Consider the following 25,301-nt stretch of genomic DNA (forward strand, 5'->3'; position numbering starts at 1 on the left):
ATGTGATAAAATATCTTTGTTATTTTTGTTTGTACGCATTAAGCGAAAAAGACGTAACGTGAGAATTTATTTTTTAAGATTCGTATTTATTTTTAATCCGAATTTCTTGCTAGGATAATAATGATTCATTATTATTTAATATTGAAGTTGAGTTGAGTTGAGTGAAGGGTTATTATTATTATAAGTTGAGATGATTTCATAGTTCTCCACTATTTTACCATCCATAAACTTTACTTTGAAAATGTGTAACTTAATTACTATTTTGTATTTTTCAGGTCGTTCCAGACGAAGAAATCTGAAACGAAGAATTTATTGGTAAAGAGTTTTAAAGGGTGACCGTCAAAAAAATTTACCATTCGTATTATTAAATTAACTCTTCCATACTTAGTCCAGTAGGAAGAATCCAGACTCTCAAAGATTCTTACTTTGATTCCCAGGTGAGTCACACTTGGTGTAAAGTCGCTTCATAAATTTCTTCGCAATTTGGTTCAGGCTTCGATCAATCGAAATAAAAAAAACATGATTTTGTGCTTCATAGAGCACATAGAGCCATGTCAGATGTCTATGGTGGCTTGTTAAGTCTGATACAAAGGTGTCACCTCAGTTATTACTATACTACAAAAATAAAGTAAATGTATTTGTCCATAAGATTATGTTGTTACAAGTATTTATCAAACAAGATTTAAAGCTTGAAATAAATTTATAATTAAAAAAAAAACTTATGGACCTTTTTAACATGTTGTAAACCACCCTTCAAAATAATTATCTTTATCAATAATGACCTTGAAGATGTAGAAGACTCCAGTCTCGGTCAAGAAAGAAGATGCAAATAATGGAGCTCCAATTTTAACACGGTTTTAAAGTTTCAGCTATGGGAATGAATGAAATGTTTAAAACTTTATGAACCCATTGCAACAATCGTTTTGACCCTTTTAATAGGAAAGATAGCAAGTTTTTTAACCACAATGTGGACGCTCTTGGCCGGTGTAAAAAGCCTGATAGAAAGTGATAATGAGGGCGAAGATAGAACCAAGCTGTACCCAGAATCCTCAACCACAGAGGAACTGGCTATCATACCTCCAAGTGCTGAAACTCAACGACATTGTTATTGTTGTTGTAACGGCGATAGATTCGGGGTAACTATAAAGCTCGATTCACACATATCAGTGAAGCCACATTTCCGTCACAGTACCGGCACAGTGCGAAATATTCTTTCATACAGTTTCTATCGTCTCTGACACTGACACTTGTCAGATGTATTGGATGCGTGCCGGTACTGTGCCGGTACTGTGACGGAACTGTGACGGTACTGTAGCTTCACTGATATGTGTGAATCGAGCTTAACGGTGGTGCCTACACGGCGAACTTAAAAAAGCCGTACCAGCAACCAAAGCAAAACATGCCCCCACTGGGAATCGAACCCAGAACCCAGTTTGGGGCATGCTCTTTACAATAACAGATCAGAGTGCCGACCTAGACCAGTAAATTATTCATAATCATCCAACGCTTTTATTTTGCAAAAATCTTCATAGCTTAGTGGCCAGATCAGTCGTCGAATACGCAAAAAGTCGCGGGTTCAAATCCCGTGTAAGGCAGTTAGTTTTCTTAACATGAAAAGTTGTGCATTGAAAACTTAGCAGGCTTTGCTTAATCTGCGACTAGATGGCGCTGTCTGAAAAATCCAAAGTTATCAAAAAATATTGTCAAGCGGACAGTAGAGCTATCAAGATTTTTCGTAAATTCCAAGTTATTTTTTACGAAGAACCTAAAATTTTACTTAATTTTCTATGTAACAAGAGATTAGGCACTAGGAGATCTAATTTACGTAACAGGTGAGTATTATTATTTTCATTTATATGACGTATGAAATTTTCTTTAATTAATTTATTTTTTTAGTTCATCTATTCTATGAAAACCTTTTAGTCCCATGTCTTTTGGCAAGTTATGTACCATTTTAATAAGAATACATTAGCTATTTTTATTAATAGTTTAATATTTAGTCTAGTCTTTTTTCTCTGATGGGTACCTAAAAGCTGTTTGTTTTCCAACCGGAAAAACTTGCCAAAATTTTTGTTTTATTTTTTGTTTTCCCTGTACTATGTGTTTCAATTGGATGTAACAGTATGTGTCGAAATTTTTTGCCTTTTTAGTTATTCCATCACTGGCCCCCTCAACTGGAACCCGTAGATCCGAACTTGTGCGTGTACACGTGTTGGAGGCAATATTCTGTGACATTTCTGTCAAACTTGTCAAATGCGACTGAAAATCTGTCAAAAAAAACTGTTTTTGCTTTTCCGAAATTTTATTCCGTTGCCTTATTTTGAGATTGATGAAAAAAACTGTCAAACTTTAAATATGGAACGCGTAATTTCCTGCTCTTTTCGTTTTCGGTCGCGGTGCGGTGTGACAGCTATGTCACGTGACCTCCACACAAGTTTGGTGATACGCGGGCACAGTTTTGGTGGGATTTCATCGTTTCTTCGATATTTTCTTCTGAATTTTCTCTTTTTTTTTTCATTTCTTTTGTGCATTTTGTTTTTTTTTTCTTTTGTATCTGTTGTGAACGTGGACAAGAAAGTGACAAAACTGATTAAATCTGTCATTTGATAAAAAAAAACTTCTCGAAATTGCAAAAACTGGAAAACATCAGTTATGTCACTTTTGCGCTGGTGATTTTTATTATTTTTAATTAATTGCGTAGACAATAAATTAATTTAATTTAAAATTCTTAATTGATGTTTCTTTTAGTTTTTAATGTGTTTTCTTTATTATAAAGTTAGTTGTTGTATAATTGTATTTTTGGAGATAAATAATTAGGTTAGTTTAGGTTAATTCATAAGGAACTGTCCGAAAAAAAAAAGTTAATTCATAAGACTAATGTAAGCACTCTAGTAAAATTTATGTGTGATTTTTAAATAATGTATGCTTAATATTTTAGATAACTAATAATAATTATGCTTGGTAATTTAAATAGTAACAATGTTTATTTTAATAAAAACGTTTACAATGTGCTTGAACAATAAAATCTATAGTTTCTGAAACAAAAACTGTCAACATAATAATAAAAAACAACATTTTTATTGCAATTGCCCTGTATTTTGTCTAGCGTCATCTGGAGAATTTCAATTATTCACCACTGGAGAAGAATTGTCGAAGAACGAAGAACATAAAAGCCGTCGGCGCGGTGAGGTAGTAGGTTGTATAGTACTGTATTACAACATTTTGGAGAGACTGTATAGCCTGCTAACTTTCCGAACCGGCGGCATAGCATCGGTGGAAGAAAGAAGATCATGAAGAAGAATTGCAGAAAACTTTTAGTCGATTTATCTATTTTGCAAGCGAAAAAAGGGTAGAAGCATTCGAGTATTCTTTCGGGATTATTCCCACCTCTCGTCCCTACCTTCCCATCTGTCGTTTCCACTGGTGCCTGTGTAGACAAAGTTGAGAACTTGAAAAAGCCTACCAGCAAAGGCATTGTAATGTAAGCAATCGTTCGTCCGTTCGTTCGTTTCAGCCGAAAGACCAGTTCTGGACGGCCCCCAAGGATTTCCACAAAGACCGGTCCTGCGCCGCTCGCATCCAGGCAAGCAATACAAAAACGTATTTTATTCATGGTTGCGTTGAGTTAGCGCTCAAATTATACTACTTCGATAAGTAGAGATGTTTTTGTTACCATCAGGTCAGGTCATTCAGTCTCCACTGAAGGAGCACGACCCTCTTTAATTTACCAAAAATGCAAATGAGAATTCGTCCTACACTCCCACCTACCCTGGTGGGTTAGGAAGATAGGATAGATAGGAAGATATTTTTTACTATCTGAAAAATATAATTAAGCCAAGAACATGATAAAGTAAATGTCCTACTTTTTTATTGTCAAAGCCACTACTACTTTAATTATATAGGTTTTGTGACTTGAGAGGAATGGATTAAAAAAATGCTTCTACACTTTTTCCGTTCAATGTAACTACTGTTTTCTAAAACTTATTTGTATAAAATTGTACCTTATTACTTAATTAGCGTCTAAGATATAAATTTAATATGTAACCGTTTAGAACTATAAATTGTAAAGCTACTTATTTGGATTTTCACTTTGACTACAATATTAAATTATGTAATACTTATACTTTAATGTTTTATTTATTCCCCTTGTATGTAACAACTTCAAACTAAACTTTTAACCAAAACGATGAGGCTGATTGTATTTATATTTAAAAAGTTACATAGTTACATTTTTAGCTTTAAAAGAAAATTCAAATTCAAATTCAAAATTTTTATTGCTTAAGAAACATTTATACTTTCCAATTAAAGCTTTTGACTGAACTCAAATCAAAATCAAATCACAACTCTGCCACTGCTTCAATACAGGGCAGAAAAACAGGATTTTTAGCAAAGATCAGTCCTTTATTATTTTTTGAGTTTGTGCTACATTTTGTACAATGTCACTGTGCCGAAATTCAATCCCGGATATCTTCTTACACTCACTTAAAAATCAGTTACGCCACTTTTGCACACATCTGGCGATATCGTCTCTATATTCCACAAAAAATAATGTAAAAAAACTTCCCCTTTCGATATTCGTTAATAATATCGCCAATTTGTTGTTTTTTAACAAAAAATCCCTTTTTAAATAAAGACTCCTTTCGCAAAAGGGTGTTGCAAGGGTGATTTGTAAAGCCATTGTGTTTCATTGCACCTGGACGTTTTTTACTGATTAGCTGAATTGCATTTTTTTCTGCACTGACGTCCTACGTATTCCAATGCGAATGATGAAAATGTTTTATAGTATTCGAAAGCTAGAATTTTTTGTACAAAGCTTCATACTTAATGTACTTCTACAAGTCATCTTTTAGAGTAGTTTTCAAGGTGATGTTAATAAAATAATGCAAAAGTAACTTTGCATTAGTGCCTAAACCTTTGAATACAATTTTATGAATATCACACAGAGCTAAAGACATTGAAAAAAGGAGCTAAATACCTACAAAATATTAGGGTGAGAATTAAATATGGGTCGGTAGAGTTCTTTTAAATTACTTAAAAATCTGATAGAAATACAAAAAAGTAGGTACTTAAACCTTACAGTATTTATTTTTTGTGATTTATTTTACAATTGCATAACTTAATATCGCTAAATCACCTATTTCTCACGTAATTTGACTCTATTTTCAGACTCTACTATTTATTCTTGCTCTATAAAATGTGTAACAGCGATACCTAGTGTAGAAAGCACAAACTAATAAATGTGTACAGCGCCATCTTAGAACTTTAGACGCAAAAACTTTTTCTACTCTCCGGCAGATGGCAGCACTTGCAGCTAACTTCACTTCAGACGAATGATGTTGATTTTTTTTTTTAATTTCTTTGCCTGCATTTTTGACAATCAAGCTTACCAAACCAACTTCATGCCATTACAAGTTATAATTTTGAAAGATGGCCACCGTCAAGTTTGCTGTTGTCGATGTAAATGATTTTCTATCTAAAAAACAGGCTGCAGAGCCCGATATTGCTGGTGATTGGGCACGATTAGAGGAGCTTTACAACAAAAAGTAAGTCTTTCACATTCCAACTGGCATAATTTATCAGATATTTGTATGTAAACAATTCTAACCTCATCCTATTGTTTTTCGTAGATTATGGCATCAATTGACTTTAAAACTGCTGGAATTCGTCGACCACCCGAATCTTCAGACTGGGGATAACTTGATTCAGCTGTACAACAACTTCCTTACCACTTTTGAGAACAAGTAAGTTTTGCAAGTCATATCATTGTGATGCTGTCAGCATAATGATGGTGATTCAGTGATTTTTCTACATTTACGAGTTACTCTTTTGTGACCCTTGACTTGTAGCACTCTAGGAATATCTCCACACCATAATTATTACATTATTTGACCTAAAACTGGATTTAATCTTCTGTTGTTGTCACTTGTCACAGACACCACAGTCCACAAGTATCTTTAGGAAAGATTTTCAACTGTGAAAAACCAACGGTAGAGCCGTATACTAAAAGGCGCACTAAACTAAGGGAGATTGTTTTCATTGCTAGGTTTTGATGAACATAATAATTGTCACAGGTAAATGACCGATGTCCACAGAAATATCTAAATAAAAGACCCTGCTGGCGGCGAATTCTTACTAAAACGATTATGAATAAATTTGAGAAATAATTCACAACATGAGAGGAATCTTACCTATTAAGTACATGGAATAACTTATAGGACTATGTAATATCTTTAAAACCAATAAAATATGTGTTTGAACGAGCAAACAGATCCATTTTAAAAATAATGCTCAAGAAACCTTTTAGATACCCTACAACGGACCTCTATAGGGAGGCTCAGGTTCTTACAGTGCGTCAGTTGTTCATCCTTAAAACCACCCTGATTGCCCACAAACGATTAATCTCATCTGATGAATACAATACTCTCATTAAAAAGCGCATATTCAAAATCCCCACTCCCTCCGTAAATTCTCGATTTGCAAGCAGATTTGGTGACTATGTTAAGGCGCGTATTTATAATAAGGCAGCAAGCTCTTGTAATATAAAATCTTGTTCTGTTTCGGAAGCAAAGATAGCCCTAAGCAAGTGGTTACTCTCGCTGGATTATTTAAGTACAGAAAACCTGATAAATTGATGTTTTTAGGCTACTCATGATGTTTCTTTTGCACCAGAAATTGCATTGTTGTACGCTGGTTTTCCTTTTCTCTGCAAGTTACACACTTAATTTTATTGGTTTTCCAAGATACAGGCTTGGCCTAGTTTGGAAACCTCTGTATATTTACTCTGTGTCTCCTTCAGCAATGCACTATTTATATTTAAATTGTGTTACTACCATTGTAAAAGTTTTGTGCAATAAAGAAATATTATTATTATTATGTTTGTACGCTTTGGAGCTCACGGGTCAAGAGTGGCCCGGTCCTTTATAAGGCTTGCGTGGGGATACAGATCCAACACGTAGAGGCCGTTTTAAGCGCAAAATAATCGACAAAAGTGAAAGTGGTGCACATGCTGGATCTAGTCTCTGACTATATCATGGGATGTAGCCAGAGACCATCCCCAGCCTGTGCACAGGAGCTATTGCAGTTATTGGAGAATGGACTAGGGTTATGGATGAAGGATGGATGGACTGGTTACTGGGCTATGGATGGAGACTACGGGACACCTGCCTGGTTCATAGTCTCGGACTGAAAAAATGGCAGGCGGTGACTAGCCAGCGACTAAATGGGCCCCCCCTGGCGTCATGGGTCGTATAGACCGGACTGAGGGGCAACATTGGCGTCTGCCAGCTCAGGGGTGTAGAGAGGTGTGCTGCGCTTTCTCCGAAGTTACTCGCGGCGTTATGCCCTTTAACACTTCCACCCCTGGAGCATATAGCTCTAGCGACTCCACTCTGGCCGGCCAGTTAAGGCAAGCCAGAGGTGAAAGTCCTGCAGACCCTCTCGGATTCCACTTCGGCAAGCCGAAGACGAGGGTCTTGACCGACTCTCGGGAGCACTCGGATTAACAACTGGCCCCGTGGTGTCGCTACTCACCAACAGCTCGCCACAAAGCTGCCCTGCGGGGCTTATTATTATTATTATTATTATTATTATTATTATTACTAAAGAAAACCTTATTAACTTCCAGAATCAACCCACTGTCCCTAGTTGAGATCATCGCACACGTCATCAAGCAGTTCAGCAACAAGAAGGATGCCATCGCATTCCTCGAGAAGACTGAAGCTAAGGTCAAGGCTAACGATGAAGCATTGGCACTGTGCAAGGTAAGAAATCTTAATAATTGTTTTCAAGGCGAGAGTGAATACCAAACAAAGACAATTGGGTTTCAAATTAAATACAAAGTATAATTTTTGATCCTACCAATATGGCATTAACATGAACTGGTACAATTAATGATATTTTATGCAAAGACCCCTGCTTAAAGATAAAACAAGTTTAAAGATTCCAGGGTTACTGTTTTCCCCTGCCTTTGGGAGAACTGAGAAGCATACAAGTCCTATAGAGAGCCAAAATCTTACAAAAAATATTGTAACCTCAAACAATATTGTGCTGTACTGTTCCTAAAAAAAAAAAAAATAACTATGCCCCAACTTGCTGTTGTACAGCAAGATACATCATATTTCATCAGTTATTACTATTTCTTTTTCAGGTCCTACAAGGCCAGATCTACCTCGAACACCTGAACGACCTGGATTCAACGGAGAAGATCATTGAGCATTTGGAAGGCACTCTGGAAGACGCAGACGGAGTCACTCCAGTGCATGGGAGGTTTTATAAACTAGCCTCTGAGTACTACAGGTTAGTTATAATAAATTATGAATACTCCATTTAATTTTAAAGGTTTTACCTGCATGAATTTCAATGTGTCTCAAAAAGATTTTTTGTTTTCAATTGGATCTTCAAAAAAATATTAATTTCAAATTATAGCCCGACCAGGAACATAAAAACCCTCGCTATGTTGCGGTACTAATTTCTTTTAATGGCAACAGTAACTGAAAACTTCATTGACATGTCACCTTGCATGTCAGTCTATTGCTGTCAAAGTGTAAACAAACTTTATTTTAAATGTGCGCAATTGATTTTGTGAATGAAATTGCTAAAATCTTTTTATAGTCGTGAAAGAAAAGTGGTTCACAATGTGTTAAAGTATTTGTCGAAGAAAAATACCAAGGGTTTGGACAATATTTTCATTGAATAATGTTTCCAACAAAGGTTGTCAAATTGACTGACATGTTTATCGTATAGTACAGTCCACTATGAAAATTAGCTGTGGTTTGTTTCAACTACCTCTTTTAAAGTTTTTTGTTGTGTTGAATTTTATGGAATTTGGAAAGAAGTACCGAGTTTGAAGCGATCATGAGCAGACATTGCAGTTGAATACTCAAGTTCTGAAGTTGATTATTGATGAATAATAAAATAAATTCTACTAGCTCGGTTGATGGTTCCATTTAATTTATTTAAACCAGGTTACCTATAATAATATTTTTACGTTAATTTATGAAAATATCAAATAGCCCGTAATCCTAAATCCTGATACATAAAGTTAGCCTATTAATTTAACACAGGTACGACTGTACTCAGTGTTGCACTATCAAATGCAATTGACACGCCTCTATGCCAGGGTTTTTATGTTCCTGGTCAGGCTATAGTTTGTGAGAGGTTCGTACTTAGCTAAATATGCTTGTGTTATTATTGTGGAGAACCCACTCATAGCAAGCGGCGAGGTTCGAACCCGCGTCTCGGATCTCGAGTCGGCAAGACACCTTCACTGTTCGACCATTATCGTTTGAATCTGCAACGCACACTTATCCGCATGGTAATGTAAATGCCTCGTCTCGCGGTGTTGATACTTTTCCGAGTTGATAAGTCTTCGTTTCAGCCAAATGACGTCCACTGCTGGACAAAGGCCTCCTCCAAGGTTTTCCACAATGAACGGTCGTGCGCTGCCCGCATCCAGGTTCTTTCCGCGACCTTCACTAGATCGTCGGTCACGTAGGGAAACTACGAGCATAGCCTGTTCCATCGCCCTTTGGTTGACTTTGAGTCTTCTTAGCCCATAGCGACCGACCATGTTTCAGATTCATATACCATCACTGGCAACACACACTGGTCAAAGATTTTTGTCTTCAGACACAGCGGTCTTTCGGATGTGAGTTTTCGCGTTATGTGAAGCTTGCCGTGTTCTCCAAGTCTGCTATGAACTTTTTTTTTTATCCACAACGAGGAAGCTCTTGGCCTGTATCTCACCTGATAGTAAGTGACGATCAGGCCGAAGGTGGAAGCGAGCTTCACCCGCAATCCTCAACCACGGAGGAACTGGCTATCTTACCTCTAACTGCCGGAACACAACAATGCTGTTAACATTGTTGTTATGGCGACAGACTTAGATAAGATGGTGGTAGCTAGCCAGGCGGACTTAGAACAAGCCCCACCACCAACCAGGGTGGATAAAAATCACGATTTTTTTATTTTAATCAAAAAAATCTGATTTTTTTGATGAATTTGATTTTTTTGATTTTTATTAGGTTCTGCGATCATTTCTTTAGTTTTTCTTATGGAATACATTTTTATTTACGTAGAATTGATGTATAGAGCTGCCAACACTGCCAAAAAAAAAATTATGTGGTTATCTGAAAAAATCGCAAATGTGTTTGTATGGAAAAATATTTTTTTTCAGTTTTTCCATACAAAACGAAAATTTCATAAATTAACACCTAATATTAACATCGTTTTCGAACATTACAGTAAATTAATATAAACTCCAAGCTTTTCATTAATTCCATTTTTGGTCATTGATTTAAATCAGTGATTTTTATTAAAAAAATCATGCAATAAAAATCGTGATTTAAATCATGCAACCCTGCCACCAACCAAACCGAACAGAAAAATGGCGTCTGAAGCAGGTGGTCTTACCACAGAGGCGGTTAAAATGAGCTTAATCTTCTATTCTCAGAGTCCGCGGGCCCATGGCGCGCTACTACCGCGCGGCGCTACGCTACCTGGGCTGCGTCCGCGCGGGCGCCGAGCTGCCTCTAGCGGAGCGCCGGGCGCTCGCGCTGCGGCTTGCGCTGGCTGCCGTACTCGCGCCGAGTGTGTACGACGCGGGCGAGCTGGTGAGTGGACGGAACTAGTCTGGTCTGCGAGCACGTAGAATGTTGTCCAATGACCCCTAGCTACCCATCCTTATCGCTCGCGCGTAATGTTGCTGTCGCGACTGTGCGACGGGCGGCCGCAGTGAGTGTGCGAGCGCGACAGCAACATAATTACGCGCGAGCGATAAGGATGGGTAGCTTGGGGTCATTGGACAAAATTCTACGTGCTCACGGACCAGGCTTTAGTGCATCGACTTTATAGCGACTTAGAGCCGGTTCGAGCCGTTTAGGCGCGATTGGTCCAATTCGCAATTGGTCCAATCGTGAAAAATTACAAATTCGCGATTAGTCCAATTCGCTATTGGTCCAAAATAAAAGGATATCCAAAATAAATAAAGATAAGGTTAATCAACTTTTACTAAAGCCTGGTCCGTGAGCACGTAGAATCCCGTCCAATGACCCCAAGCTACCCCATCCTTATCGCTCGCGCGTAATGTTGCTGTCGCGCTCGCACACTCACTGCGGGCGCCCGTCGCACAGTCGCGACAGCAATATAATTACGCGCGAGCGAGAGATCTCTGTAATATCTCCAACTCCAGGTTGGAGTTGCTAGCAGATCCCCAGAGTTCTATTCCATAGGTCCAGATCGGTTTGAGTTGGGATTAGTAATTGTTTTAACTGAGAAAAAAATACTTGTATTCGTCTGGCCAGCGAGGGAAGTGTAGAACAATTCCTCCATTTGCCAGAACGGGTTGTTATGGAAATCCTTGAGGGAAGCCTTTGTCCAGCAGTGGACTCACTCACGTTTCAGATTTAAAACGAACCTAAAAAAACGTTTACCCATCTGTCTAGCATAAGGACTGTAGACCAAACCCTCCGTTTACTTCTGGTAATTCTTTTTGCCACAATATTTTTATCATTTTTAAGTCTTTTTATTGATACTTGATGGATCAGCATTCAGCTTCAAAATACGTCTCCAATAGGAGATGTTGCCATTACCTTCGGTTTCACCATAGTTTCCTGCTTCAAACTTTTAAAGATGGGATTAGATAGGAGTACCAAAAGATGTATTTTTTAAATATAAAATTTTATTTTCTTATCTCAATTAAATCGTATAATTCTCCAATAACACCACCTATTTCTTCTTCAGCTAGCGCACCCGATCCTGGAGTCCCTCGAAGGGACCCCCGACGCGTGGGCCATAGAACTGGTCCGTGCGTGTTCCCGCGGCGACATTCAAGCCTTCAGCGCCGTCGCCGCGCGCGCCAACCATCCCGACCTGAGGCGAGCCGACCACACGCTGCAGAGGAAACTGGCCATCCTGTGCCTTATGGAGGTAGGGATAGGGACCATTCTTCCCTGGCAATAAGGACGACTTTTGTCTGACAGGCAAACTGACAAGACTTGAGCCATATAGTCCCTTATGGAGGTAGGGATAGGGGTGAGAATTGCTTGGTAATAGGGTGACAATAGTGGCGACTTTTCTGTGACAGTCATTCTGAAAGTGCCCAGTTCAATGCGCGACCGTTGGGTGATAGCGTTAAGACCATCACAACACCGCGCGTGGGGTATAGCAGATGAGTGTTAATGTTACGTAGTCAGTCGAATTATAAGTTCGGAAGACTTACTTACTGTGCTCTTCCCTGCTGGTGGTCACTAAGACCTGAGGTGTGACAGACTTAGGAAAAGCTGGCCATATGAATGTGCCTTAGTGTCTAGAGAGCACACACCACAGAGGGCAGTTCTCTTCTGCTAGTGTCTGTAGTAGTCCCTCTATGGTACATAGAGCTGGTCCGCGTGTGCTCTCGCGGCGACATCCAGGCCTTAAGGCGACCACCCCGACCTGAGGCGAGCTGACCACACGCTGCAGAAGAAACTGGCCATACTGTGCCTTATGGAGGTAGGAACACAGACGACTTTTCTCTGTCAATTTGCCGAGTGTACCGAGTGACCGTTGGGTGATAGCGTTAAGACAATCACAACAGCGAGCGTGGGGTGGAGCAGATGAGTGTTAGTGTTACGTAGTCAGTCAGTAGTCACTCGAACTGAAAGTTCGGAAGACTTACTGTGCTATAGGGAGGTCAGTGGCTCTTACCAGCTGTGGTAATCAAACTAAAGGATCATTAAGGCACATCTATGTGACAGGACAGAATATAGCCATTCTACTAAAGCTGTCACCATCAAGTCTTTGTGTCTAGAGAGCACACACCACAGAGGACAGTTCTCTTCTTTCTGTGAGTCCCTCTTTGGGCCATAGAGCTGGTCCGCGCGTGCTCGCCGACATTCAAGCTTTCAGCGCTGTGGCGGCGCGCGCCAACCACCCCGACCTAAGGCGAGCTGATCACACGCTGCAGAGGAAACTGGCCATCCTGTGCCTTATGGAGGTAGGGATAGGGATGAGAATTGCTTGGCAATGAGGTAGCCATAAGGACGACTTTTCTCTGTCAATTTGCCGAGTGCCCCGAGTAACCGTTGGGTGATAGCGTTAAAATAATCACAACAGCGAGTGTGGGTTGGAGCAAAAATACTAGTAACTCGAAAGGCTCATTAAGACTTGAAGCGTGGCAGCTTTAGAATCTGGCTATATTCTGTCAAGTCTGACACCTCTGTCATTACCTTAGTGTCTAGGGACTGTTTGTTAGTCCTTCGAAGCTCAAAGGCACATAGAACAGCGGGAATACTCCGAAAAACATCCGAATTTTCGAATGTTGCCATCCCTCTCACGCAGTGATATAGCTAGGATGAGCGACGGTGACAGATATATCCGAAACTAGGTTAATAGGAGTTCGGGGGACATGTGCTGTTTGGACGTATGCCTTTTTCTGCTTTTATTAATCAAACCCATTGTTCCCAGATGGCATTCAACCGCACGTCAGCGCAGCGCAGGCTGACCTTCAGCGAGATCGCGCGCGAGGCCCGCGTGCCGCATGACGACGTCGAACTGTTGGTCATGAAGGCACTGGCTGAGGGGCTGATCAAGGGACACATCGACCAGGTAAGGGTACTAAGATGTAGTGTGGGCCAGGCCCTCCACTAGGTGAACCGACGATCTGGTGAAGGTCGCGGGAAGTATCTTGAGATGCGGGCAGTGTAGGACCGATCGTTATGGATCCTTGGGGGAGGCCTTTGTCCAGCAGTGGGCATCATTTGGCTGAAACTAACGACGTATTCTAGGACGTTAATTGCTTACAATGGAGGTTAAAACCTGAAACCTGTTTTGAGACAAATAAATACTTTCTATCTTAAGCTACTTTGGGCATAGTCAGGTTCTGGTAGTGACCGACCGAATATTCGTTTTCGTTTTCGGCCATTTTCGGCCAAAAAATGGACATTCGGCCATATTTTCGTTTTCGGCCAAAAACCAGCCGAAGCTTCGGCCAAACCGAATATCAGAAATACGTGAATAAGATGGTGACGTTTATCGTTCCGATATCTTCGGGAGTGAATCTGATGCACTCATGGTTCCAATCAGACTTGAACGGACGCGGTATTGTCACACTCTTTTGAAGTTTTGAAGTGAGGTTACATTGTAAAGGGTGTCCAGCGAAAATTTTCCAAGTTCAAAATTGAATACAAATAAAACCAAAGAGTTTTCATTAAGTTTAATTGTTTCAAAATAGAGACTCTATTTTGCTAATGCGGATTAGAAATACGCCATGAGTCACTGGTCGATGTGTCTTGCTTCACAGCAAGAAGGTGTCTCACCACACACGGAGAGTACCTCGAAGGAGACACTGAGCACTATTTTTTCTAGCCGCCTCGGTCATCAGATCTCACACCATGCGACTTTTTCTTGTGGGGATATCTCAAGTCAAAAGTTTACAGCAAAACTATCCTTAAATAATTCAGGTTCTGTAAGAAAATATCCGCCGTGAAGTTGCAGGAAAATTATTAGCGCGATTTGCTCTCGCATAGTTGCGAATGTAAGGGTCCGGCTGTGAGAGTGCCTATAGTAAAACGGGCATCATTTAAAAGACATTGCCTATAAAAAAATATATCCGCATTGTTAAACTCCAGTTTGCATTAGTAATAAATAATAAAAAATCATTAATTTATTTGTATGAATCATTTTTGAAGTTGAAAAATTCCCACTGGACACCCTTTATTTCTTCTTCACTTCCCAATATTTCTATATACACCGGAAATAATATTCTACTAAGAATTCATAATTCAATTTTTTGTGTTTTAATGCCGGTTTTCTTTAATCAATCCTTATCAAAAACAACTGTCAAACATCATTATGTTTTTGGTCAAAACATTAACGGTTTTCAAAGTTTTTACATAATTTCAGATTAAAATTTGAGAGTTGAAGGTCATTTTCGTTTTCGTTTTCGTTTTCGGCCGAAAATGAGACTGCAGCCGAAGCTTCGTTTTCGTTTCCGTTTTCGGCTGAAAATCCATATTCGGTCGGACACTAGGTTCTGGATGGGTGATTGTTTGGTCATGGAGGACTGATCAAGGGACACATACCTAACCTAACAGGTAACCCTGAAAAGGATCGTTTTATTGGGACATCTTATTCTTGTTTGCGTTATTATTGTGTTAGCCTATAACTAGATTTACTACTTAACTGATTGGTGCATGACTGTGTGTGTAAGTAAGATATTTAATCTCATAAAAAAAACTATTGTTAACCGTTAAGTTTTTATGCTTTATGAGAAATACGCAGTAAAGATACTTAGTACGCAATAAAGATTTGAATTTGAATAATTTGTAACAGCGTATGGTCTATTTGTATCTTGACTTCAATTTGCGATTACCTGTAAATGGTTAAGCAGTTTCATTATTTGTATTGGTTGCTAATGGTTTCATAATATATTTAGAAAGGTAAGGAAGGGTACTAAGACATTCAAATGCCATTGCGATTGGGCATCGCTGTGCGACAGGGTGGCACTGCTCAGTTTACTTTCTCTTCCATTGTATGTTTTATGTCACCTCTGTCTTATTTGCTTTTTTTTATTTACATCTTTTGTCTTTTGTGATGTCCATGGCAATAAATGTTTCTTTCTTTCTTTAAATGCTTACATGGAAAAAAAATTGATAAATATTTATTGGAACCAAATTACATTTCACTTTTTTTTAATCCTCTAAGTTTGTAAAACCTGTATTGAGAGGAATCTAACATTTCTAATTTAATATACTAACGGTCTTATTCATAATAAAATGCTAATATAGGTTTAAAACCTACATTAGCTAAAACGTTTGATAGGCTTAAAACACTCTTATAAACCTCTGATAAAAAACGTTATTCATAATCGTTTACAAACCTTTGATAGCTAAAACAGAGTTTAATATTTTCTTTCCACAGACTATACAAAAAGAATGAACGAAAACAGCTTTTTTGGTGATTTAACTTGATGGACCATGTAAAATCATAGACAAATCGCAGAAAAAAAAAACAAAAAATTGGCAGCTGTGACGTTTTACTTACTGACATTGACATTTGGCACGAAAATTTAATAAAGTTTTCGGTTTTTTCGATCAACTCCCAAGTTTTATCAAACTTTTATAAAACTTGGGATTGTATGTTCTGGATTCTGTACCTCTTACCCTGTACTCTGCAATAAGCTCTTACGACGACCCGGCTAGTTACATCGGATACTAATTATGTCCATGACGAAGGAGAACAGACCGCCTAAAAGGCAACGATCAGAAAACTGGTTGGAGGAAGATAAGGTAGTACTTATTTTTAGCCTGATAAAGTGCCTACTAATTTTTGTAGCATGGTTTTATTTATGTTTGACGCCTAGTGTTTGCTTTTCAGTATTTGCTGAAAGAGTTGGTGAAAGAAAGAGTAAATGCAATCGAAAATAAAAATACAGACACTAACACGAATAAACGGAAGGTTGCGGCTTGGGCTGATTTACAAACAACGTTGGTACATCTTTTGATTTCTGCCTTCAATATAAAATTTTGCCTTTACCTGTAATTCAAAATCCTGTCATTTCTTTTTCAGGTTTAATTCAATGTGCGCTGGTATGAACCGCTCCATTACCCAGTTAAAATCGCAATGGAGCCTCATAAAAATCAGTGCGAAGAAAGACAAGACCATTGCTAGGCAGGCTCAAATTAAAACTGGCGGTGGTCCACCATTATCAGTGCCTGACGATAGGGCTGATGATATAGCATCTTGGTTGCCCAATGAATTTGTAGTCGATGTTAACAGATTTGACTCGGACTCAAATAAAAGTGAATTAATTAACATTCAAGAGGAGGAATCAACTCAAAATACGCAAGATCAGGAATTGATAAATAATGAAGAAATCCAATATGAATTGGTGGTACTTGATGAAGAAATAGAAGATACACATGCTTGTACTACTAGAGGCATATTGGAAGATAAAGAAAATAAAAAAGTAGAGGCAAAAGAAAATAAAGCAAAACCTAATTTTAAAGCACCAGCAATCAAAAAAAAAAGGAAACTGTTAAACAAAGAAGGCTTAATTGATTTAAGCAAAGTTAGGATTTCCGAAATTGCAGAAACAGAATCAAAATGCCGGATTGAACTGCATGAAGTTCAAATGGAAAACGAACGGAAGAAAGGGAGAAACTTGGATCTTGAGCATCAATTATTACAGGAAAAACTTAAATATTACACTCACATTAATAAAGAATAATAAGTCTTTTGATGTTAAAGTTTTTCAAGTACTAACAGATTCTAAATAATAAGTTAGTTCCTCCCTTACTTCTGTTTGTTTTTAATTTGTATTTTATGCAGTTCCAATCCGCATTTTGATTGTGTTTCTGCAATATATTTAGACGGCTATGAATATGTTTACTAGTCATAACTTAATAAGAGTTTGAGATTACTATTAACTAGCTGTTGCCCACGACTCCGCCTGCGTAGACTACTATTTCTGTAACCTACAGGATCTGTGCATTTTTCCAGGATAAAAAGAAGCCTATATGTTATTCGAGACTATATAATCTATCTGTTTTAGCAATTTATTTGTTTATAAGAATTGAACTGTGATTTTTAGTAAGTAAGTTTAATAATTGTACTTAAATTAGTGATATAAAGTAAATACACATATGCCTAGTCACAAACATTCGCCTTTATAATAATAGTGTAAATTATGGTTATTTTGTTTTAAATGTAGAAGGTTGATAACCTCCGAATAGAAACGTTTATACTTAAGCAATTTCTTTGTTTTAAAGAATTGAACTGTGATTTTTAATAAGTAAGTTTGTTGAAACTAATTGTACTTAAATTAGTGATATAAAGTAATTTGTTTTGAATTTTTGCAGAATAATTGCTTTTTTAAAGAGAACTACAGGTTTTGTTTTTGTGATAGTAACAAATTGGACTGAAAATTGAAATACAGGTATTTTTCAATCAAATATTCTTTTTATTTTCATTAAGATGCCAGGAACAGTATCTGAAAAATTAAAATACAACATTTTCATGAACTCAAATGACATTACATAAAAGTAAATCGTTGGAATTTATCAAAATGTATTTTAGTACCATTCAAAAATGTTGATTTATAAAATTTTGTAGTATCAACTGCGACCTACGCCTCAACAATGAAGGTCGGTTGTCGTGAACACTGTTCTCCGTCGAAAGTTGCGGAGTTACAGGGACCTGCTCCATATGTTGTTCTGAAAAATATTATGAATTTGTCAACATTTTGTCATAAAGATTTGTATTCCTTATGTACAGTCAAATTGATAACATTTACCTAACAATGTGTCATTCATATCAATGGCTATATTATGTAATACAGCCAATGCTATGATCACAGCTTTTCCATTTTGGAGGCTTACTGGTAAGCCATGGAGTAGGCATTGGAACCGCTGCTTCCACACCCCAAAACACCTTTCAACAGTGTTCCTAGTTGAGATGTGAGCATTATTGTATGCTTCTTCTTCTGGACGACTAGGCCTTAAAATAGGTGTAAATAGATATGGCAGAAGAGGGTAGCCCGAATCGCCAATAAGGCGTCCTCTAAACTGCCTATCCTCAAATCGTTGTTTTATATTGCTCTCCATAAAAATTCGACTGTCATGTGTACTGCCTCGCCATCTAGCCACTATATCCATTATTTTGAGGTCAGCATCACAGACAACCTAAAATAAAAAAAACAGTATCCTGTAGGTAATCCATCCAATAATATAGTGTTGAATGTTGCTAAAATTTAGATCATACAAAGTAAAAATTATAGACATTATTAAAACAAATCTTTCTCTGTTGTAAACTGTATAAAATCAAAATATATTTTACCTGAACATTCAGGGAATAATAGCCTTTTCTATTAATATAGTACTGGGCCATGTCACCTCCGGTTTTTTTAATTTTAATGTGGGTGCAATCTATGGCTCCTATCACCCCAGGAAAATTTTTAATTGCTCTAAATTTGGCACTAATTCTTTCCTGCTCTCCTATAGTGATAGGCATTTTGATGAAGGAATTTGCCTTATTCGCGATTGCATGCGCGACTCTGGCGCATATCCGGCTCACTGTCGGCTGACTTAGGCCATGGAGGTCACCAGCATCATCTTGTACCTGAAAATGTATGAAAATAATTATAGCAGCCACGACAAAGGGATAAAATAAAACACTTTTTTGTGCTTACCTCACGACGTCCCCAACATCTTATGGCCACTAAAACTTGCAGTTCAGGACACGTGCCACCACCTCTAGCGCTCTGAACCAGATCATCTTCCACCAAATCTATGATGGTGCGCACTGTGTCCTTATTGAACCTATATTTTATTTTAAAACTAGCGGCCGCCCGCGACTTCGTACGCGTGGATCTCGTTTTACCCCCCCTTCATCTATCTTACGCGGTTCAGATTTTTTCATACAAATGTTTTTTCCCGCTAACTCCCGTTCCCGTGGGAATTTTGCAATATCATGTTGTAACTAAGCTTTAAGTTTACTAAGGTACCTGCATGCCAAATTTCAAGCGTCTATCTTACGCGGTTTAGATTTTTCATACAAATGTTTTTCCCGCTAACTCCCGTTCCGGTGGGAATTTTGCAATATCCTGTTGTAACTAAGCTTTAAGTTTACTAAGGTACCTGCATGCCAAATTTCAAGCGTCTAACTTAAGCGGTTTAGATTTTTCATACAAAAGGATTTTCCCGCTGATTCCCGTTCCTGTGGGAATTCCTAAGTATCCTATAACCTGCCCAGGAGTATGAAGAATAATTGTACCAAGTTTCGTTAAAATCCGTCGAGTAGTTTTTGTTTCTATAAGGAACATACAGACAGACAGACAGACAGACAGACAGACAGACAGACAGACAGACAGACAGACAAAAATTTTACTGATTGCATTTTTGGCATCAGTATAGATCACTAATCACCCCCTGATAGTTATTTTGAAAATATATTTCATGTACAGAATTGACCTCTCTACAGATTTATTATAAGTATAGATATAGATTTAGGTCCCGCAAATCGAATGGGTTGCTTCGTTGGCGGTAGAGCTTTCTACGTCGCGCTGGGTCGGCATTATTGGCTAAATGCACAATTGCATTTATAGCATTCATTTTCACAAGCAAGGATCACAGCAAGGATATTTTGAATAAATAAACCAACGAAGTGACATTCATATGAAATGACATTTATAAAAGTTAGGTTAAAATAGGTTTATTAGAGCTTTAAACAAGGCCCGAGCTCTCGATAACTTATCACACAGTTATAAGAGGATTTTAGCGCTAAATGACGATTATGAATAACAATTTTTATCAAACGTTTTATAAACCTCTAATAAGCATTTGATAAAATGTGAAAAATGATTATGAATAAGACCGTTACACACTAGGGATGTTATGGATAATGTAGTTTCGGTTATGGATACGGTTACGGATATAGGAATAAGATTATACCGGTTACGGATAATTTTTTATTTCGAATACCTATCCTAAAGTTTCGGTTACGGTTACGGATACCCATAACATCCCTGTTACACACTAAACTTAATCATGGCGTCCTTTCACAAGTATTACAAAAGCCTAGTTCCAATATACTGAACTGTCCTATCCATGACATTGACAACCAGGCGGCCACCGTCAATACCGGATCGCTGGTTCCGATTTTTGCCATGTTGGAAACCATATAGTTGAACGATGGTAGTGCCCTCCTGTCATTGAGTTTGGTGGGACAGTTCAGCGTAGTGATGAAAGAATTCGAGTCTTTTAAAAGAAACTCGACTCGTTTGGACGACTTATGAGACTTCACAACTCTATTGAGTCTTTAAGTCTTGAGCTTTTTAGGACTCTTCGATTATGGCTTGTTTTATTTTTAGACTTAGTTAATTTAAAAAGACTCCAAATTTTTAAACAACTCAGTCGTGACGAAAAGACTCAAACATTTTAAAACGACACGACTTGTTGGAGTCGTGAGTCTCTAATATTTCAGTTCACTTTTAGACTGCTACAGCTAAAGTTATGTATTGCCCATATATTTTCGTATATGTAATGTAAAGCAGGATAGAACCATTTGATTGGAGTATTATTTATAAGTTTTATTATTTTCATTTTATACAGCTCGTCGTGTGCCAAACGACTCGAGTTCTTTATCAAAAGATTCACAACTCAGTCGTGAGTCTTTCAATAAATAACTCGAGTCGTTTTATTTCCGAGTCTCATTATAATCGTCGGAGTTCCTTCGGCTCAGCGAAGAGTCTCGAGTTGTATTTTTGGAGTCGAGTCTTGAAAATCGAGTCCGGTCCCAAAGGACTCGGAAGACTCGAGTCCTTTCATCTCCGGTTCAGTGTGGGTCATCTATACCTACCTTGTTTTTTGTCTCGCAGGTGAGCGAGACAGTGAGCATCCGCTGGGTGCGGCCTAGGGCTCTGCCCCGCGCGGGCGCGGCGTTGCTGGCGGCGCGGCTGGACGCGTGGTGCGCGGCCGTGGCGGGCGCCGCCGAGCTGCTGCACCACAACGCGCCAGACTTCCTCACTCTCTAGAGGTAAACACTGAAATTTTTCCCGAAGTGGTAGTAGAACAGGTGGTGGAACGTGGTAAAAACTCTTTTTTTTTTAAAGAATTTTTGTTACTTAGTTTACTTTAGTTTATATTAATTTTATAAGTTGTTTATTCGTCACCACTGCAATTGAATTTTGAGCCAAGCTTTACGCTACCCAGATTGTCTTTTATACCAATGTTTTTAAACATTTTTTATGACACGACCCCTAGTATGAAAAAAATATTTTGCACATTTTACAAAGAATCCATACAACATTTTATGCATTTGCATAATTAGATTTCGGATAAATCTATCTTTAAAACTTTTGTTTTTTTACTGAGGTAGTTTTTACGACCCCACAGGGTGTCGCGACCCACAGATTGAATAACACTGGTCCTATACCTTTCTAATTTGTATTTAAACAGACTAAGGTATTGACCTTAAATGCTGTTAGTCATTAGAAGTCTTCTCATAAACATAGGCTTCTATATTTGTTCGGAATGTACATAATAGCCAGGGTTAGTACATGACCGATAGCATATCAACATCTAAAAACCCACAACTAATTCCAACCTTCGAATATAATATTTGTACATTATTCTGTTAAAATATCGCAGTGTTCTTTTTCAGTTTGAATTGCATTTTATACATATCATTTTCTAAAAATGCCGTTTCTTTTTGCAGATACCCTCCATTTCACACCATCAGAGTGCAGTTAAAACTTCAGAAACAATAATGATAGTTTCAAACAAATTGTTGAATGATTTGTATGAATGGTAAAATACTATGCTTTATATTCTACTTAAAATAAATTATATTAAAACCCAACAAATTGGCTTTTATTAAAACATACCAAAACTAATTATTACTTGCACAGCCTACTTGATTTTACATTACCTACTTATTTACATGTACATTTTCTTTTACTAAAAATATTAATAACAACAAAATTACTTCTATCAAGTATTTTCTACTAGAGAGATCGCACTCATGCGCAATTTGAATTTAACTCCATCTATTGGCAAGAATTCGTACTAAAAATGGACTTAGAAGAAATGTACCAGGTTTTAAAAGGGGCCAGTGGTGGGAATGGCGCATCGTACGACGAAGTTTCCAGATGGTTCCACGAGTGCCAGATTATTGATGGCTTGATATTAACTGAGCATTTGTTCGATGTGTCGTATGAGAGGTTAGCGCCGAATAGAGAGCAATTGTCTATGACTCAGTTCATACAGTTTATTGGTGAGTTATTTTGCAAGCTGTAAAACAGTTGTGTGTCTGTATAGATCGTTTCATCCACGAAGACGCGCCCCACCATTCTTCCGCTAATTTTTGAGTGTTATCGGGGTACACGCTAAATTATCCATGAGTGCACACGCACACTACAATAATGACGCTCGGATTGCTCGGATCAAAATCCCCGCACCCCGCGCGACCGAGACCAAAAAGTAGTGGGGCGCGTCTTCGTGGATAAAATCTACTATAAAAATAAGTCGGGTTTTCCTTCCTGACGCTAGAACTCCAGAACGCACGAACCGATTTCCACGGTTTTGCATTCGTTTGAAAGGTCTCTTATAGCAAAGAAAATTCAGGAAAATTTAACAAACGAAATTCCACGCGGGCGAAGCCGCAGGCAGAAAGCTAGTGATCTATAAAATTGTAGACAGTGACATTTTTGAAAGATTTTATTTCGCGATCACTTCATGGCAGAAAGTAGTTTAACGTAATAAAAGTCGAGCGATGAGGATCAAGATTCACGAATGTTACTAGGGGGATTTTATGAGTTTTTCCAATCACCAGCATCGCTACGAGAAGCCTGTAACGGCTTGAATAGGCTGTTTGCTTTCTGAGGGGATCCTGAGAGCTCTTGGTTGGAGTGGTCCAATCAAGAGGCTAAGTGCGATTCAATTTCCCTGTAAAACTATAAGGCGTTGCACCAACTTACTTTGACCGTAACTGTAACAATAACCGGTACGCTTTTTGTATGGAATTTGACAGGCTTTTGACGTTTATTAAAGTAAGATGGTGCAAGTCCGCATAAGGGGGGTGGGGATTTGACCATTTGTGTTTGTAGACAAAGAAACTGACTGATTCAATATCGTTGTCGCTTCGTTATTGTCTGAAACTGACAGTTTTATAGGTAGGTACATGAAGCCATCACAAAATAGAATTTCTGAGCTTTGGCTTTTTCAATTTATTGCATTACTAGCTTTCCGCCCGCGGCTTTGCCCGCCGCCCCGGAATTTTGTCTGTCACAGAAAAACTTTATCGCACGCGTCCCTGTTTCAAAAACCGGGATAAAAACTATCCTATATCCTTTCCCGGGACTCAAACTATCTCCCTGCCAAATTTCATCAAAATCGGTTCAGTGGTTTAGGCGTAAAAGTGCGACAGACAGACAGAGTTACTTTCGCATTTATAATATTATAGTATAGATTTATCCATCTAAGGACGTTACGAAGCTATCACGAAATCTTTCAAAATGTTACTACATTAATTGCAAAGATGTTTTAAACAAAGTGACTACATTTCATTAAAGATTTGAGCAAACGAAACGAATTGTTTTCAGGTATCTTAGCGAGAGAGACGAAGCGTGAAGTGGACAGTTTTTTGGATCGTTTCAAAACCGTTAAGAACGAAGTAATCGACGAAATACAACAGAGATACCGGGACACGAATAAGAAATACGAATAATTACTAAATATCCAGTTTTTTTTAATATACAGCAGCAAGTCCATGTCAGACTGGCACAGAATCTCTATTCTGCGCCTCTCTATTTGAGAGCCGCTAGTTCTATCCTTGTAGACATGACACAAGCGTCATCACCTTTATTTTATTTTGTTGATAAAGATCTACCAACAACACTTTTGATAATGCTGACCATATCTCTTCCAGATTTTTTTGTATTCGCAGGTCCACCTTATTATTACGTGCTCTGTGGTCTGTAAGCTATTAAAAAAGAAGAGTGACAAAAAATTAGATTTTAGCAATCAATGGTTAGTCAATTGAATTTGCAAAATGTGACGTAACATCCGCACAAAGTCTTGGGAGTCATAGTTTGTCAGCTTATAAAAAGTATGTCAATTGACTAGTGTGTCAACTACCCTATTCATGCAAGCGAAACCGCAGACAATTCTTCAAACCATCTTATTGTACCGGGTCCTATACTTAAGTAAATAAATTATTTGATTTGATGCAAAGGAAGTGTAGCCGGCATTAAAGTCTCGACCACACAAATGAAGGACGGAAGCTTTCTCCTGAATATCCTTTTTATTGTTATTAGGAAGTGACGAACGCTGGAAACGGACAGCGGCTGCGGCAGTTGTTAATGTTTGCCAATGTATTTTATCATCTAATTTTATATTCGATAATGGCGTCCAAAGAAAATCTGCTGGACTTTTTTTTCGTTCAAATGAATCATTAAAACATCGTTCGTGAAATTAGCTCATCGATGAAATGGATCTTCAACGAAATAGTGGTGGCTCTTTCAAGGAAATAACCTTCGATTATCAGTCCTTATGTTCTATTCAGAAATAAATGACTGGGAGATATTATCCCTTACTCGCAACGTGTCCCAGTCACGTAGATTTTTTTATATTTTTCCAGTAAACGTGAAGGAATGCACCCTAATATCACGTCTGACCAAAACACAAACACCCTAAATCAGCAGAGCGACTGTGACAATAACGAAGGAGGATGTATAAAAAAACTGGACACAGCTCTATGGGTAAATGGCTCAAGAATACCATGCTTTATTACATACTATCTGTGATACTATCTATGTCTTCTTGATA

General features: G+C 38.1%; 1 protein-coding gene and 3 long non-coding RNA genes across 6 annotated transcripts in view; 3 read left to right on the plus strand and 1 right to left on the minus strand.

Moving 5' to 3' along the window:
* The window catches only part of LOC135085712 (uncharacterized), a 106,089-nt gene extending 105,738 nt beyond the window's left edge, over positions 1-351 (plus strand). Inside the window, exon 5 of the long non-coding RNA XR_010260195.1 lies at positions 276-351. This is a non-coding gene — a long non-coding RNA (uncharacterized LOC135085712). The remainder of the gene's footprint in view (positions 1-275) is intronic.
* Positions 1-25,301, plus strand: part of LOC135085706 (uncharacterized) — a 463,562-nt gene that overhangs the window by 278,948 nt on the left and 159,313 nt on the right. The gene's annotated exons all lie outside the window — the stretch shown is intronic.
* Positions 5,396-22,339, plus strand: LOC135085686 (26S proteasome non-ATPase regulatory subunit 13). The gene is made up of 9 exons (XM_063980494.1): positions 5,396-5,543; positions 5,628-5,741; positions 7,625-7,760; positions 8,147-8,295; positions 10,451-10,610; positions 11,740-11,925; positions 13,444-13,584; positions 21,353-21,510; positions 22,192-22,339. Exons 1-8 carry the CDS (start codon positions 5,428-5,430, stop codon positions 21,506-21,508), a joined length of 1,158 nt encoding a protein of 385 aa, XP_063836564.1. The 5' UTR covers positions 5,396-5,427; the 3' UTR covers positions 21,509-21,510; positions 22,192-22,339.
* LOC135085713 (uncharacterized) lies at positions 17,935-19,311 on the minus strand. Of its 2 annotated transcripts, XR_010260197.1 has the most exons (5): positions 19,166-19,311; positions 18,814-19,095; positions 18,272-18,659; positions 18,058-18,191; positions 17,935-17,968 (listed from the first exon to the last, which is right to left on the minus strand). It is a non-coding gene; the product is annotated as an uncharacterized LOC135085713 (long non-coding RNA). The 2 variants fall into 2 exon arrangements; XR_010260196.1 differs by having other exon boundaries at positions 18,814-19,311.

This window comes from Ostrinia nubilalis, chromosome 29, assembly GCF_963855985.1.
Source record: "Ostrinia nubilalis chromosome 29, ilOstNubi1.1, whole genome shotgun sequence".
In the NCBI taxonomy this organism is placed as follows: Eukaryota; Metazoa; Arthropoda; class Insecta; order Lepidoptera; family Crambidae; genus Ostrinia; species Ostrinia nubilalis.